The sequence below is a fragment of the Plodia interpunctella genome, chromosome 13, assembly GCF_027563975.2.
Source record: "Plodia interpunctella isolate USDA-ARS_2022_Savannah chromosome 13, ilPloInte3.2, whole genome shotgun sequence".
NCBI classification, from domain to species: domain Eukaryota; kingdom Metazoa; phylum Arthropoda; class Insecta; order Lepidoptera; family Pyralidae; genus Plodia; species Plodia interpunctella.
This window is the reverse complement of record NC_071306.1, coordinates 1,212,373-1,226,540: the sequence shown is the minus strand read 5'-3', so window position 1 is coordinate 1,226,540 and position 14,168 is coordinate 1,212,373. Positions and strand designations below refer to the sequence as shown.

Below are 14,168 nucleotides of genomic sequence, written 5' to 3'. Positions count from 1 at the left end.
TGGTATGTAGATAGTTTGCATTCATGAGAAGGACATAGGCATATTATTTTTTGGAAATTCAACCCCTAAAAGGGTTAAAAGGGGTGGCAAAGTTTGTATGAGAAAAATATTTTTATTGCACATTTTTGCATGAAAATTTGAATTAATGCTTTTTAGTACAAATGATGAAACACGTATTTCAGGGTTTTTCGAAATTCACCCCCATTAAAGGGGGTGGCTAAGTTTGTATGGGAAATTCAATTCTATTTAAATATTTTGCGTGACACTAAAATAATGCTCTGCAATACAAATTATGAGATACATATCTAAGCGTTTTTATGAAAATCAACACCTATGGGGGTTAACGGGGGTGGCACAATTTGCGTAGGAAAAATATTTAACAGTAATTTTTACCATAATATTAAGTCCATAACAATGAACCACGTACATCAGTTTATCATTAACGAAAAATACACAAAGAAATTATGATACACATAGTAGCAAAATTGGTTAAAAATAGGAAATAAGTTTTAGAAAGCGCAGCAGCGGCGGCACGGCAGGTGCACGGCGCGCGCGGGCACGCCACGCCCGCCCGCGACTGTACGTACGCTGCAGCGAGGCGGGTGGGGAGGTCTCATCACTAACTACGCTTACACGAACGTGCAGACACGTGAGAGCAGACGTCGTTGTCGCACGTTTGGAAAATATTAAAATTTCGACATGTGGACTGTCGAATCCTCAGCAATTGTGGGACAAGTACAGAAATGATATGTCAGACGATATATTATATAGATTGCAAGAAAATAATCCTAATGTCACATACATTGATTCTATTTATGACGAAGCCCTAACAAAGATTGAAGACCAAGTGATAACTATTACTGGTAAAGATTTATCAGATTTTGGGATGAGTAGACCACGTAGGACAGGGCAAGTTTGTAGTGATGTGTTACGCGAACTAAATTATGACCATGCTTTTTTACAACAGCAAATAACGGAGTCCGTTCCACGTTTGAACCCAGAACAAAGAAATGTCTTTAATAGTGTGGTGCAAAAAATCGAAAACGGCGTAGGTGGTTTGTTTTTTCTTGATGCTCCTGGAGGCACTGGCAAAACATTTCTTTTAAATCTCCTTCTTGCTCAAATCCGAAAAGATAAGGGAGTTGCTGTTGCAGTAGCGTCCTCTGCCATTGCCGCCACACTGCTCAGTGGTGGCCGGACAGCACATTCAGTACTCAAGCTTCCTTTAAACTTAGCTCATGAAGAAATGCCAGTTTGCAATATAAGTAAAAATAGTGAGCGCGGAAGAATGTTGCAGCAATGTAAGTTGTTGGTTTGGGATGAATGTACTATGTCTCACAAGAGAGCAGTCGAAGCATTAAACCGGACAATGCAAGACATAAAAAGCAACAGAAGTATTATGGGAGGGATGGTTGTTCTTTTGGCTGGTGATTTCAGACAGATTCTACCCGTGATAACTAGAGGTACACCGGCAGATGAAATAAACGCATGTTTGAAGGCCTCTACGCTATGGGCGCATGTGCAAAAATTTAGTCTGACTACAAATATGAGAGTACAACTGCACAACGATTCACAATCGGGGCTGTATGCGGCCACTCTCCTGAAAATTGGTGAAGATCGTATGGCCACAGACATTAACGGTATGATCACACTAAATCACGAATTCTGTATATATTGTTGGCAGCACTGACGATCTAAAAAACAACGTATATCCTGATCTGCGGACTAATATGGGAGACCAAGAATGGTTGTGTGAAAGGGCAATTTTAGCACCAACGAACGAAATTGCTGGACAGATTAATGAAAATATTATGTCAGAAGTGGAAGGTGACGTCGTGGAATATCTCTCTGTAGATAATGTAATGGATACAGAACACGTAACATCAGTTCAACCCTGTCGAGTTTCTTAACTCTCTAGAATTATCAGGCGTGCCTTCCCATAACCTGAGGTTGAAAGTTGGTGTCCCCGTTCTATTAATGCGTAATCTTGATGCACCTCGGCTATGCAACGGTACTCGATTGCAAATTACGCACTTGGGGAAAAACATCGTTAAAGGAACAATTATGACCGGAACGGCAAAAGGAGAAAATGTTCTGATTCCACGTATTCCCATTATTCCAAAACCTGTACATATTGTCAAAAGACGGTAAAACAAAAAACGTAGTCTATAGAAACGTATTGTAATAAAATATCGCGTCTATAAACATATATTCCTACAATATACACGTCCTTAGTAAAAAATGACGCGGACGAAGTCGCGGGTAACAGCTAGTTATAATATAATATGTTTGTTGTTTTTGACGACCTCGGTGGTAAAGTGCTTGCCTCTGAATCGAGAGGTCCCGGGTTCAATCCCCGGTCGGGTCATGATGGAAAATGATCTTTTTCTGATTGGCCCGGGTCTTGGTTGTTTATCTATATATGTATTTGTTATAAAATATAGTATCATTGAGTTAGTATCCCATAACACAAGTCTCGAACTTTGGGGCTAGCTCAATGAGTGTAATTTGTCCTTATATATTTTTATTTATTTATTTCAATGGTGGCTCCCCGCCGTAAAGCACCACAAGCTTCTTCTTCTTCTTCAAGCTCTATCTACTCAACCAATCTTCTTTCAATTTTGCATATATAATTTCAAGTATGAAGAAGGACATAGGGTACCTTTCATACCGGAAAAATAACTGTTTCCGTTAGAAATTTACGCGGGTGAAATCACGGACAAAAAGTTAGTTAGAAATACATGACAAGGAACGCGACAGAGCACTAATATCTTTTGTCTCGCCCCAGTCAGCTCAGTTTTCATTTCCACTGCCTTCATTTTTCATTTGTCCTCACTAGTTCGATTCATTAGTTCTATCGTCGATTATCTGTCTTCTTCACATATATTTATAATTATATATAATTTTAGATGTACAAATTTATGTATACAAATATATATTTTTTGTTAGACGTTCGAATAAATGAGAAAAAAAACATTCTCAGTAATTCGACATTAGAACTAATGGATGTCAATAGAAAATGAAAAAAAAAACAAACTATTGAGAACTAACGTTAATTTAAATTAGGGACCAAGTTTTTACGATTATCTTGTGATCGATAGTTATTTTTCGGGTTCCGTATCTTTCAAAACCTGGACCCTTGTAGTTATTATCTTTTGTTACTGAACGCATGACTGTGTTCATTTGTGTTAATCTATTAAATAAAGACACTTATCTCGAATGTATAAGATCTTTAATTTGATGTACATAGATATTGCTATATGCTAGATATAAGTATTTTCAGCTTCTATATTTGTTTTTAAGACAGATAAAATTGCTTAAATATCACTGAATGAATGTATATGCCATCCTTAGTTATATACAACTAGCTGTTACCCGCGACTTCGTCCGCGTCATTTTTTACTAAGGACGTGTATATTGTAGGAATATATGTTTATAGACGCGATATTTTATTACAATACGTTTCTATAGACTACGTTTTTTGTTTTACCGTCTTTTGACAATATGTACAGGTTTTGGAATAATGGGAATACGTGGAATCAGAACATTTTCTCCTTTTGCCGTTCCGGTCATAATTGTTCCTTTAACGATGTTTTTCCCCAAGTGCGTAATTTGCAATCGAGTACCGTTGCATAGCCGAGGTGCATCAAGATTACGCATTAATAGAACGGGGACACCAACTTTCAACCTCAGGTTATGGGAAGGCACGCCTGATAATTCTAGAGAGTTAAGAAACTCGACAGGGTTGAACTGATGTTACGTGTTCTGTATCCATTACATTATCTACAGAGAGATATTCCACGACGTCACCTTCCACTTCTGACATAATATTTTCATTAATCTGTCCAGCAATTTCGTTCGTTGGTGCTAAAATTGCCCTTTCACACAACCATTCTTGGTCTCCCATATTAGTCCGCAGATCAGGATATACGTTGTTTTTTAGATCGTCAGTGCTGCCAACAATATATACAGAATTCGTGATTTAGTGTGATCATACCGTTAATGTCTGTGGCCATACGATCTTCACCAATTTTCAGGAGAGTGGCCGCATACAGCCCCGATTGTGAATCGTTGTGCAGTTGTACTCTCATATTTGTAGTCAGACTAAATTTTTGCACATGCGCCCATAGCGTAGAGGCCTTCAAACATGCGTTTATTTCATCTGCCGGTGTACCTCTAGTTATCACGGGTAGAATCTGTCTGAAATCACCAGCCAAAAGAACAACCATCCCTCCCATAATACTTCTGTTGCTTTTTATGTCTTGCATTGTCCGGTTTAATGCTTCGACTGCTCTCTTGTGAGACATAGTACATTCATCCCAAACCAACAACTTACATTGCTGCAACATTCTTCCGCGCTCACTATTTTTACTTATATTGCAAACTGGCATTTCTTCATGAGCTAAGTTTAAAGGAAGCTTGAGTACTGAATGTGCTGTCCGGCCACCACTGAGCAGTGTGGCGGCAATGGCAGAGGACGCTACTGCAACAGCAACTCCCTTATCTTTTCGGATTTGAGCAAGAAGGAGATTTAAAAGAAATGTTTTGCCAGTGCCTCCAGGAGCATCAAGAAAAAACAAACCACCTACGCCGTTTTCGATTTTTTGCACCACACTATTAAAGACATTTCTTTGTTCTGGGTTCAAACGTGGAACGGACTCCGTTATTTGCTGTTGTAAAAAAGCATGGTCATAATTTAGTTCGCGTAACACATCACTACAAACTTGCCCTGTCCTACGTGGTCTACTCATCCCAAAATCTGATAAATCTTTACCAGTAATAGTTATCACTTGGTCTTCAATCTTTGTTAGGGCTTCGTCATAAATAGAATCAATGTATGTGACATTAGGATTATTTTCTTGCAATCTATATAATATATCGTCTGACATATCATTTCTGTACTTGTCCCACAATTGCTGAGGATTCGACAGTCCACATGTCGAAATTTTAATATTTTCCAAACGTGCGACAACGACGTCTGCTCTCACGTGTCTGCACGTTCGTGTAAGCGTAGTTAGTGATGAGACCTCCCCACCCGCCTCGCTGCAGCGTACGTACAGTCGCGGGCGGGCGTGGCGTGCCCGCGCGCGCCGTGCACCTGCCGTGCCGCCGCTGCTGCGCTTTCTAAAACTTATTTCCTATTTTTAACCAATTTTGCTACTATGTGTATCATAATTTCTTTGTGTATTTTTCGTTAATGATAAACTGATGTACGTGGTTCATTGTTATGGACTTAATATTATGGTAAAAATTACTGTTAAATATTTTTCCTACGCAAATTGTGCCACCCCCGTTAACCCCCATAGGTGTTGATTTTCATAAAAACGCTTAGATATGTATCTCATAATTTGTATTGCAGAGCATTATTTTAGTGTCACGCAAAATATTTAAATAGAATTGAATTTCCCATACAAACTTAGCCACCCCCTTTAATGGGGGTGAATTTCGAAAAACCCTGAAATACGTGTTTCATCATTTGTACTAAAAAGCATTAATTCAAATTTTCATGCAAAAATGTGCAATAAAAATATTTTTCTCATACAAACTTTGCCACCCCTTTTAACCCTTTTAGGGGTTGAATTTCCAAAAAATAATATGCCTATGTCCTTCTCATGAATGCAAACTATCTACATACCAAATTTCAGCAAAATCGGTTGGGTGGTTTAGGTGTGAAAAGGTAACAGACAGACAGACAGACAGAAAGACAGAGTTACTTTCGCATTTATAATATTAGTGTGGATATTTTACAAATACATTATATATTAAGTTAACATTAACTATGGACTCTTGTGCAATTATTTTTAAATATACAGTTAATCAGGTAAGACATGTTTTAATAAAAGATTTTTTTACTTTAAACTTCTTTTATTGTTGTATAAATAACCTACAGAATATTTTTAATTCATATCACAGATTGTTTTCATTAATTTTGACTTAGCTTTGAAGTCATTTTCAATAATTTACATTAACATGACATGAAGTAAATAATTTATTGAAAAAATGAAATTTAAAGAAATTATAAATTTTTCTACAATTTTACTTCTTTTTTTTTCACAAAAAACAATGTCGAGTGTCTAAAACGCTTTGCTAAACACATATCCTGCCATTTTAAGATGTATTTTCTAGTTCAGTATCTATAAGTATTCATTTTTTATTGTAATTAATTGTTATTACACAAAGAAGGCTTTTTTTATTGTTTTGTTCATGAGCTCTGCCCGCGGGTAGCCATGTTTGACCTCGTGCCATTGACTTTATCTGTTTCAAATTAATTTACAATCGTATTAAAATCGCCTTTATGTTCACACACATTTATAATATTAGTGTCCATTGTTTGTATTGCACTATGTTTATTTACAACAGAAAAACAAAGTGTCAAATACAAAAGTGTCTGATACTTTATTGTTTTTCTTTTTTGAACGTAAGTAACTCTATGACGGCCTTGAAAAACAGTCCGAATATGTCTTCAGTGTCACCAGCAGCCACAAATTGTGGATCTATCTTTTTTACCACATTTTTTTCGCGGCTTGTCGACTCATCCAGACAATTTGCACCGTTCTGCAATACATTGTTTAGTATGCCCTCTATGTCAACATGAAACTTTTGCTTATTGATCAGTGGCACTATCAAATTGTAGGTATTAATTTTGTTGTTTATCGATTTTGCTAAATCTCGATGGAGGTCACAGAGGCGCTCCCATTTCTCTAGTTCGTTGGAGGTAAGGGGATATGGTCCTAATTCTATTCTATCTTTTACCACTTCTTTTCTTAAGTGTTCAATGTCCTCATCGATCTCTTTTGCCATTGTTATCCATTCTGGTGTGAAACCATTGTTTATAAGCACCTGGAAGAGTCACAACACATTTAAAATAACTTTTGGAAATATTTGTTTCTATGACGTTTGGTACATCAATAAACAAATGGACAAATCACACAGATTGACTTAGCTCAAAAGTAAGTTCGATAATCTGAAAAATATTCTAGAAACTAAATTGCAATGGCTTCTAAATTCGAATATCAAAGCTACACTCACTTCATTCAATTTATGTGTTGTAAAGTCCACATAAGGATTCCTGTTTTGCGATTTTAGGGGCTTCCCCTTGCCACTCAAATTCTCAAACTCCCCTTTAGACATAGACTCTTGAATCAAATCCTCCACTAATCTGTCAAACCCATATTTGGTTTTGATATCATGTTTTTTTCTATAGGTATCTTTTTTAATTAGTGTGTTTTCTGTGGCAACTGCCTTTGAGACCCTATGCTCCATGACATTGTTAGCCGCTCTTTGTGCTTTGGCTTGGGTCCATTGTTTCTGACGTTGGAATGGAGTCCCGTGGCCAACTCCTTCGAAACTTAGGTACTGGCGGTGTTGGGGGGCAGTGTGCTGGAAAGATTAAGCTTATGTAAGCATGTTTATCTTTTTTGAATTAAGATGATGAGACTTAAATTATATTTTGAATAGCTTTAAAACTGACTGCAAATAGCCTAGTAGTGTTATTCCTACCTGTGGAGGGGCAAGGTGGCCTACAAGCTGAAATGTTATGCGGAATTAACGAAAATATATTTATACTGTCATGTACTCCACATAACAGTGTAAATGTAAAAATTATCCAACTGTATTGTTATAAATTGAATTTTTGTACAAAATTTAGAAATAAGAATGGGTACATATCTTGTTTGAAATTTGTAAAAATATATATATGGATGATTCTACAAAAATTGGATAACTCAATGTCATCAGTCAATAGATATATGATTATATTATATTTTAATTTATTCTAAATCAATCAAAACTATTTTATTTGGTCACTCAATTGCAGGTTTAGAATTTAAAAGAAATACACACATTTATGTCATAAACAACTTTTTCAGCCTCCTCAACATTCCCAGTATTGTGTTTGGTCAGAGTCCTGAATGCATTCTCTATGGCCACAAATTTATCCATGTCAGCGTCTGGGGAGCCTGAATCTGGGTGGTATTTCTTTGCCAGTTCTAGGAATGCTTCCCGGACAACATCCTGTTTTGAATGCACTGGCACGTTCAACAACCGGTAGCATTGCTGTAAGATAAATATGTATGTAATTGGATGACTTAAAAATAAAAAAATATACCTATCTCTAAAATTATACATTTGCGTAACTGGGTGTTCGGGGGCGTTCATATCCCTCTCGCAACCCTGTTTTAGCGCGGCAGAAGAAATACACTTCCAAGAATTCTTTTACATTGAATTTTTTTTTTCGTTGTGGTACAAGAAACATTGGTTGAAAAATTACCTAAAAAAAAAAAAAAAATAAATTTATTGATAGTTTCTTAAACTACTTACGCTAAAGTACATGGTTAATGTAAACAGCGCCAAATCCGCATGCTCCACAAATCAGCAACCCGCGATTGAGCTAGGAACTAACCTGTGATTACAATTCACGTGAGGCGTCATGAGGGGCTTACGGAAGTGGCTTATTAAAGAAACAATTGAAAAGAATACAGATATGTTTGATTCAGTAATTCCCAAACTAGAAATTTTCTGTATTTTGGGAATTTGTAGAAATTAGTCTGTTGACACCATATTTTGTATTTTAGAAAATAAAAATAAAAATCTTATTTCTACATAAATATATGCTCTCTACCGTCATTAAAAGGAAAATAAAAGAATATGTCACAAGTGCCCATTTACAACTCAATATATTCGCATGCATGTATTGTATATGTATATTTATTTATATTTATTTTTGAAGTTTATTTTTGAAATAGCTCATAAGTTAGATAAGGTCTTCTGTTTTGGTATAATCTAGTGTTAATAACCATTGTTTAATTTTCTCTTTAATTATTCTTTTAGAATTGGGATATATATTTAATATCTTATTAACTTTATTATATATGCAGCATCCAAACACTTTAAAGTGCCGAGATGCAAAAACTGTTCTGTGGATGGGGGTAGCGCACACGAGATCCGATCTGCGTCTCCGCTCATATATAGTCGGGTCATATGGCATTTGTGTGTGTTTCCTTTGAAGGGTCATCATAATATAGATCTGTCTTACTGTTAGCACTGATGTATCGGCATAAAGTTTTGTAGAGGAATACCGATAAGGTTTTCTTGTCATAACCTTAAGAACGGCTCTTTGAGCTCTTTCCAACGGCATAATCGTGGTCTTGGCTGCACCACCCCATGCAGTAATACAGTATGCTAATAAGGACTTACAAAGTGCATTATAAACTAGCTTTAGTGTATCCAGGTCTGCGCATTTATTTAGGTTTTTAAAAATGTATATGAGTTTTCTTATTTTTGGGATTAAAGCTTTAATATGCTGTTTCCATGTTAAGAAATTATCGATTTGAACCCCCAAATACCTAACAGTACACGATCTAGTTAAAGGCAGACAGGTACAGTTTGAGAAATTATCCCCACAAGTATGCGCTTTGATACTGTATTCGTTTTCTGGAGGCAAAGTGGACGAGTTTATCGCAAAGGTTATATAATTTGTTTTGGTTGAATTTAGGGTTAGTAAGTTTGAGTCTAGCCAAGACATGATCTGGGATAATGATTTTTCAGCACGCTCAAAAGCTGTCGGCCAATTTGGAGCTTTAACGATCATAGCAGTGTCGTCTGCGTAAACGAAAATCTGGCAAAGAGGGATGTGAAGCTTACATAGATCATTTATGTATATGAGAAACAAGGTTGGGCCAAGAATAGATCCCTGCGGGACACCAAATACAAGTTTTCGCTCATCACTGACCACCCCATCTATCTTTACACATTGAGTGCGATTTTGTAGGTAGTCCTCGAAAATTGAGAGGGGAAGACCGCGAATACCAATGCTTTCTAATTTTGTTACAAGCAAGGGAATCGAAACGGTGTCAAAGGCTTTGGATAGATCCAAGAACATACCAATACATCGGTGTTTACCATCCAATGCCTCAACAATCGTTTCGAGTAATGAATTGACTGCATCTTCTGTACTAATACCCCTCCTAAAACCAAACTGATTTTTTGCTAGAATATTTTTTGACTCCAAATAGTTTATCAGCCTATTGTTTAAAATCCTTTCTAAAATTTTAGAGAGAGCAGTTAGAACCGATATGGGTCTATAATTGGACACATCATCTTTATTTCCAGACTTATAGATTGGATGCACTAAAGCTTTCTTAAAAGCATCAGGAAATTTGCCAGTAGATATCGCTAATTGACAAATGTGGGTAAGCAAGGGAACAAAAACCAGTTTCGATGTCTGCAAAATACGTGCAGATATACCATCCCAGCCAATAGCGCAGTCACTGCGGAGACTTGTTATTATCGCATCTATTTCGTGTTCATCGACATCATAGAAAACCATTGAGCTTGGCTCAGGATGAGACTTCACCGTTGGGCTGTTGGGGGGCTGTCGGTTTTGTATAGCACACGCCAAGGATTTACCAACGTCCACAAAAAACTCATTGACCAGATTTACCGATGTTTTTTGATTAGGATGCAGATTTAAAAGGGATTTTGCATCGGATATCGAAGGTTTTACATTAGCTATTGTCTTTATAACACTCCAGGTAGATTTTGAATTATTTTTAGCATTATTTAATAATTGTTTATGATATGTGCGTTTAATATTTTGAAGAAGCTTGTTTATAAAATTCCTATATCGTGTGTATGTTGTTTTGAGTATAAGATTATCGGGATCTCGCTGTAACTTCCGGTGCATTTTATCGCGGTTTCGGATACAACGAAGGAGGCCAGGGGTTATCCAAGGCTTTATATTTATTTTGCTGCGTGGAACTTTCACTGTACATGTATTATTTTTTATTATATCTGATGTAGTAGAAATTAAATTATTTACCGCCAAATTTACATCCTGTGTCGAGTAAATATGAGAAAAATCCGTGTTTATTATAGTACGATGGATATTTTCGTAATCTATTTTAGTTTTTGTATTTAATGAGCCTTCAGGTTTTTTCTTGAGATTCGCTATTAGGAACGTAGGTTTGTGATCCGTTATATGCGTGTCAAGAACCAAAGTCGTAGAGAGCAACTTGGATTTCAGCATCACATGATCGTAACATTTATCACCTCTTGTCACAAACGTGTGAGTTGGTAGGAGACCATGAGTTGCATTTAAATCTAGATATTCATTTGCATACGAATCCTCGTTATCCAATTTTATATCTATATTTAAGTCTCCCACCATACTTAAAACTTGAGAATTTGGTAAGGACATGAACAAGTAATTAAGACTATTCAAGAAGGTGTCGATATTTTGATAAGATGGTGAACGGTACACAGCTACCAATGCAAAGGACTTTCCAATCTCACATACCAAACAATCAGCTTCTTTTATGCAATTTGGCTCATATACTTTGCAATTAATATTATTTTTAACAAATAGTACTACGCCACTGTTTTGATTGGCATTTTTAAGAGTGTTATGGCTGTTATATCCAGGAATCTGTGGCAAGAAAGGAGCCTTAGATAACCAACATTCACTGAGAACGAGAATGTCGGCCGTTATATTCATAGTAGCCAGTAAAACACTAAAAGAGTCAAAATTATGATTTATGCTACGTATATTTAAATGTATTACAGTTATAGTATTAAAATTATCACACTTCAAATAATTTATACATTGTTCCGGAAAGCAGACAAATGAACGCGATGAGCTAAGATTCTCAAGTTCCGACGTAATAGTAATAAAATTATCTATAATCATAATTAAAGTAAATTGATATATATTTTGCATAAAAAAGAGGGAACTCAGAAAAAATCAGCCCAGCGCACGTGACCGGGGTCAGCAGCGAGTCCGATCTATTTAATCCGATACTCTTAACTACATGAAAATGTTTTGACAAGCCTCTATTACAATACACAAGTATACTCGTAAATACTTCACATGGCACATGTAAGCATAGCATATTGGGCGTGGGAGAGAATTTGTGACATTTAATTTTACGTATGTTTATGCTACATCTAAGACGGTGAGAGATGCATAATAATAAATTAAAAAGTACAATCTTAAGACTACAACAGTTATGTTTAAAAACCCATTTAAAAATAGAACTTACAAGATGAAACAAGTGCATCACATAAGAAAAAACATAATAATTTCCTGAGGCATCGCTACCATCTAGTCATTTCCCCTCTACAGCGTCCAGAGCCGCTGCGGAATCCACTCTAATAGCTTTGGAATGTTCATATTTTCGAATATATATTTTATTATTTGCAGACCAGCAAAATTTATAGTTGTGTAATTTGGCAAACTCTCGACATTGATAAAATAATTTCCGTCCACTTCCTGGGATAAATTCAGAAATGTAAATTGGGTATTTTTTATTACCTGTAAATCCTATCAGAGATGTATTTAGCTTATCTACCTTGCCATTAGAGTCATTAAACTTGCGAACCGCTGCAAGGAAGTTATTTTTATGCGACACCGTTGTGAACTCAGCAACAATGGTGCGGGGATTACCCGGTTTTCCTGGGAGACGGTATACATCTCGTATGTCAGAGGACTGTGTGTTGCAGCCTGTAGCAGCTCCAATACCTGTTATATGGGAGAGAATGTCTTCCGTTGTCTCGAGATCAGCACAAGGGACATTGCGCACTTCTATAGCGGAGGACCTAGAGTTGAGTTTTAGGTCGCTTAATTGGGTTTGTAGCTGTTGAACGTGGTTGACTAGACTTTGCTTCTCACTTTCCAATTTTTCAATTTTACGAGACATTTTTTCCTGACTTTCTCTCATATCTTCAAGGTTTTTCACAATACACGTATTTGTCTGTTGAATTTGGAGATTTTGATGCTTGATTTCAGACACATCATCACTTATTTTTTTAAAGAAAGCCATTTGATTTGCTTGGAGCGATTCCATCATGACTCGCATTTCTTTTTGAAAATCGTTCGTTATAATATTTTCTGGAGATAATGACTCCACTCGTAAACGTTTGCACCTAGTCGTAACGTTGATTTCCGGCGCATCATATTTAGCGAGATTCGGTATATCAGAGTCGGATTGTGACATGGTAGGAGTATTCGGTGGCGTTCTTTTAAGCGGCATGCTACTGTTGCAGGGAAATCTAAGCCTTATTTCGTACACTGATGTGCTCAAACTACAGTGCTACAAGACTCGGCAACGTCGTAGACGGTCACGGCAGTAAGTATCGTCGTAGCACAGGTGATCGAGTGCGTAGACGTTCGTAGCAGTCGTAGCGCGGCAGGTTGGTGGGGTACGGCACGCAGCGCGTTGGTGGGGATCCCGCTAAGTGCGCGCGTAGCTGCGATGACGTCGAAACTCGTAGCGGTTGACTTGTTTACTCAAATTTCGCACGTAGCTCACCGCGCTGTCTTGGTGTAGCGGTCGGGTTCTCACTGCACTCTCCACAGTTCCGAGTTCAATTCCGGGACACCAATAAGATTTAGCACAACTTTAGTTTTTTAAGACGTATTTACATTTCACATCTATCTCACTCGCGACACGCCTAGGAGGAGGAGCTATACCATTTAAAGTCCACAAGAGTAAGCAGGAATTGAAATTTATCTAATTAGCCAATAGGAATTTAGAAATTTGATTTTATTTGTACACAGGTGACACACGTCTGCTCACAATGAGGGCACAAAGGAGGAATAAAATGAACCTCCATATGCTTTTGTGACGTCGATGTTACAGTTCTACAAAATATAGAATATACATTTGAGTAACGCAGGTGAATAGCGTTATTTACAGAAAATGTAGTTAGCATATTTGTTGATAAAATTATCACATTATGTTAAAATTTCGTTTCGTAATACCACGAAACGAAACAAAATAAATACGAAGCTGCGGTCTTTTAGGACATGACTTGAGTGACAAATGACACTGACAGATCAAATCAAAAACGAAAATAATATATAGGTATAGTGTTAGCTACTTTAGACTGTGTTGTCTGACTGTAGGGCTGTGGTTAGTCGCGCGTCTTTGTTGTCGTTGCCATGCCATTCGGCTAGTCGTTAAGTCGGCCAGTCGATTGCCACTGCAGTCTTAAGTAGTGCTTAAGCAGTGAGCTTGATCTGCGTTGTCATCTTTGCATATTTCAATTTATTTTTAACCTAAGGCTTACACTACAGTTAAATAATTAATTTGATTTTGAACATAATTTGCATGTTAGTCTTAACTCAGCATGGCTAGTTGCGTGTGAGCAAATCATCGTTTAACAATATA

The 14,168-nt window shown here is 36.9% G+C and overlaps 1 protein-coding gene across 1 annotated transcript; it reads right to left on the bottom strand.

Annotated features, from left to right (window-relative positions):
• Nucleotides 1-5,844: 5,844 nt before the first annotated feature.
• LOC128674693 (uncharacterized protein) lies at nucleotides 5,845-13,837 on the bottom strand. The gene is made up of 4 exons (XM_053753508.2): nucleotides 13,606-13,837; nucleotides 7,843-8,055; nucleotides 7,030-7,380; nucleotides 5,845-6,840 (listed from the first exon to the last, which is right to left on the bottom strand). Exons 1-4 carry the CDS (start codon nucleotides 13,708-13,710, stop codon nucleotides 6,397-6,399), a joined length of 1,113 nt encoding a protein of 370 aa, XP_053609483.1. The 5' UTR covers nucleotides 13,711-13,837; the 3' UTR covers nucleotides 5,845-6,396.
• Nucleotides 13,838-14,168: the final 331 nt, after the last annotated feature.

What these genes read in the sequence shown, in the direction of transcription:
- LOC128674693 (XM_053753508.2), bottom strand. Translation starts at nt 13,710, where the DNA reads ATGCTAACTACATTTTCTGTAAATAACGCTATTCACCTGCGTTACTCA. An exon ending in CGTCACAAAAGCATATGGAG is followed by an intron (nt 8,056 to 13,605) that starts GTTCATTTTATT and finishes TTTATCTTACAG; the next exon opens with CAATGCTACCGGTTGTTGAA. An exon ending in AAGTTGTTTATGACATAAAT is followed by an intron (nt 7,381 to 7,842) that starts GTGTGTATTTCT and finishes TAATCTTTCCAG; the next exon opens with CACACTGCCCCCCAACACCG.